The sequence below is a fragment of the Dromaius novaehollandiae genome, unplaced genomic scaffold, assembly GCF_036370855.1.
Source record: "Dromaius novaehollandiae isolate bDroNov1 unplaced genomic scaffold, bDroNov1.hap1 HAP1_SCAFFOLD_37, whole genome shotgun sequence".
Taxonomy (NCBI): Eukaryota; Metazoa; Chordata; class Aves; order Casuariiformes; family Dromaiidae; genus Dromaius; species Dromaius novaehollandiae.
The window spans coordinates 311666-313499 of NW_026991398.1; the positions used below are offsets into that span (position 1 = coordinate 311666).

Here is a 1834-nt window from a genome sequence, read left to right on the forward strand (position 1 = left end):
CCTAACACAGCACCCCATGAGCTCATCACCTTGAGTCCATGGAGAGTCTGAAAAGGAAGAGGCCTTTTCATGGTGAAAGTCCTTGAGTGCATTCTTTGCTCCAGTTTTTGGAAGAAGAAACAAACTTTCAAACACAGCACTGAGGAAATCCCCTTTTATTAGAGACAGGCCAGCTCTGACACAGTGACGGACACATTCACAGAAGGCCTCTGGGTCAGACAGACAGGATTTGTGCCTCTGGAGAAGTGGGATGAATTTAAATACCTCTGAACAAACATAGGTGCCCAAAGCACAAAAGTTTTCTGAGAAAATTAGAAATCAGCTGTGAAGAGGGATGGGCAGCTTATTCCTGCTGAACTAGTACCACTTGAATCAGTTTTTTCAGTGCTTCCTTGAGCTCCTTGTTCCTCATGCTGTAGATGAGGGGGTTCACTGCTGGAGGCACCACCGAGTACAGAACAGCCACCACCAGATCCACAGCTGGGGAGGAGAGGGAGGGGGGCTTCAGGTAGGCAAACACGCCAGTGCTGAGAAACAGGGAGACCACGGCCAGGTGCGGGAGGCACATGGAAAAGGCTTTATGCCGGCCCTGCTCAGAGGGCATCCTCAGCACAGCAGTGAAGATCTGCACGTAGGACAGCACAATGCAAATGAAACACACAAAGACAACAGAAAGAGTAGCCACAAAAAATCCAAATTCCCTGAGGTAGGCGTCTGAGCAGGAGAGCTTCAGGATCTGGGGCACTTCACAGAAGAACTGGTCCACAACATTCCCCTGGCAGAGTGGTATTGAAAATGTGTTAGCAGTGTGCAGGAGAGCATAGAGAAAACCACTGGCCCAGGCAGCTGCTGCCATTCTGACACAAGCTCTGCTGCCCATGATGGTCCTGTAGTGCAGGGGTCTGCAGATGGCAACAAAGCGGTCATAGGCCATGACAGTGAGGAGAGAATACTCTCCTCCAAAGAAGAAGAAAACAAGGAAGACCTGGGCAACACATCCTGAGTAGGAAATGGCCCTGGTGTCCCACAGGGAATTGGCCATGGATTTGGGGACAGTGGTGGAGATGGTGCCAAGGTCGAGGAGGGAGAGGTTGAGGAGGAAGAAGTACATGGGGGTGTGGAGGCGGTGGTCACAGGCTATGGCTGTGATGATGAGGCTGTTGCCCAGGAGGGCAGCCAGGTAGATGCCCAGGAAGAGTGAGAAGTGCAAGAGCTGCAGCTCCCGTGTGTCTGCAAATGCCAGGAGGAGGAACTTGGTGAGGGAGCTGCTGTTGGCCATTTGGTCCCAAGAAGGAAAGAAACAGTTGAAAAAAAAAAAGTGAAAAGACATTGACAAGGCAGGAGACACCTTCCAAGGGAAAAAAAAGGAACATTTCTCTTTGAAAACACTAGGTTGTCTCTCTCTTTTTTGGGGAGGATCATTCGGCAGGTACCTGTAGTGTGCTGTGGGAAGCAGAAGCCTCTGCCTGGGGGCTGCACAGGAATCAGTCCTTCTGGACAGTAGTGGGAACATGGGAACAAAGGTAAACAGCTCTGGCACTCATAATTTCTGTCAGGTAAAATCTATTCCTCACCTGGAAGGGCTTTTCAGTGTTTTCACTATCTGCTCTAAAGAATGATAGTTGAGGAACAGAGTTTTAGGGAATTTTTAATATATATATTTTTTTCCTTTAGATGTCCTTGTCACCCCTGGGGAGTGTTGCTCAAAGGCAAAAATTCTCAGCATTTCTACTGTGAGCTTGGAAAAAAAAAAGAAAAGATTCACTGCCACTTGGTACAGAGTGAGGACAGCTTCTTTCTCTATTAGTCTTGTTCCCAGCTGTCCTGTACTCAC

The 1834-nt window shown here is 48.8% G+C and overlaps 1 protein-coding gene across 1 annotated transcript; it reads right to left on the minus strand.

Moving 5' to 3' along the window:
- Positions 1-376: 376 nt before the first annotated feature.
- Positions 377-1279, minus strand: LOC135326153 (olfactory receptor 14J1-like; the record flags this gene model as incomplete). Its single annotated transcript, XM_064504002.1, has 1 exon — positions 377-1279. A coding segment is annotated over exon 1 (903 nt), but the record flags the coding sequence as incomplete, so codon positions are not given.
- Positions 1280-1834: the final 555 nt, after the last annotated feature.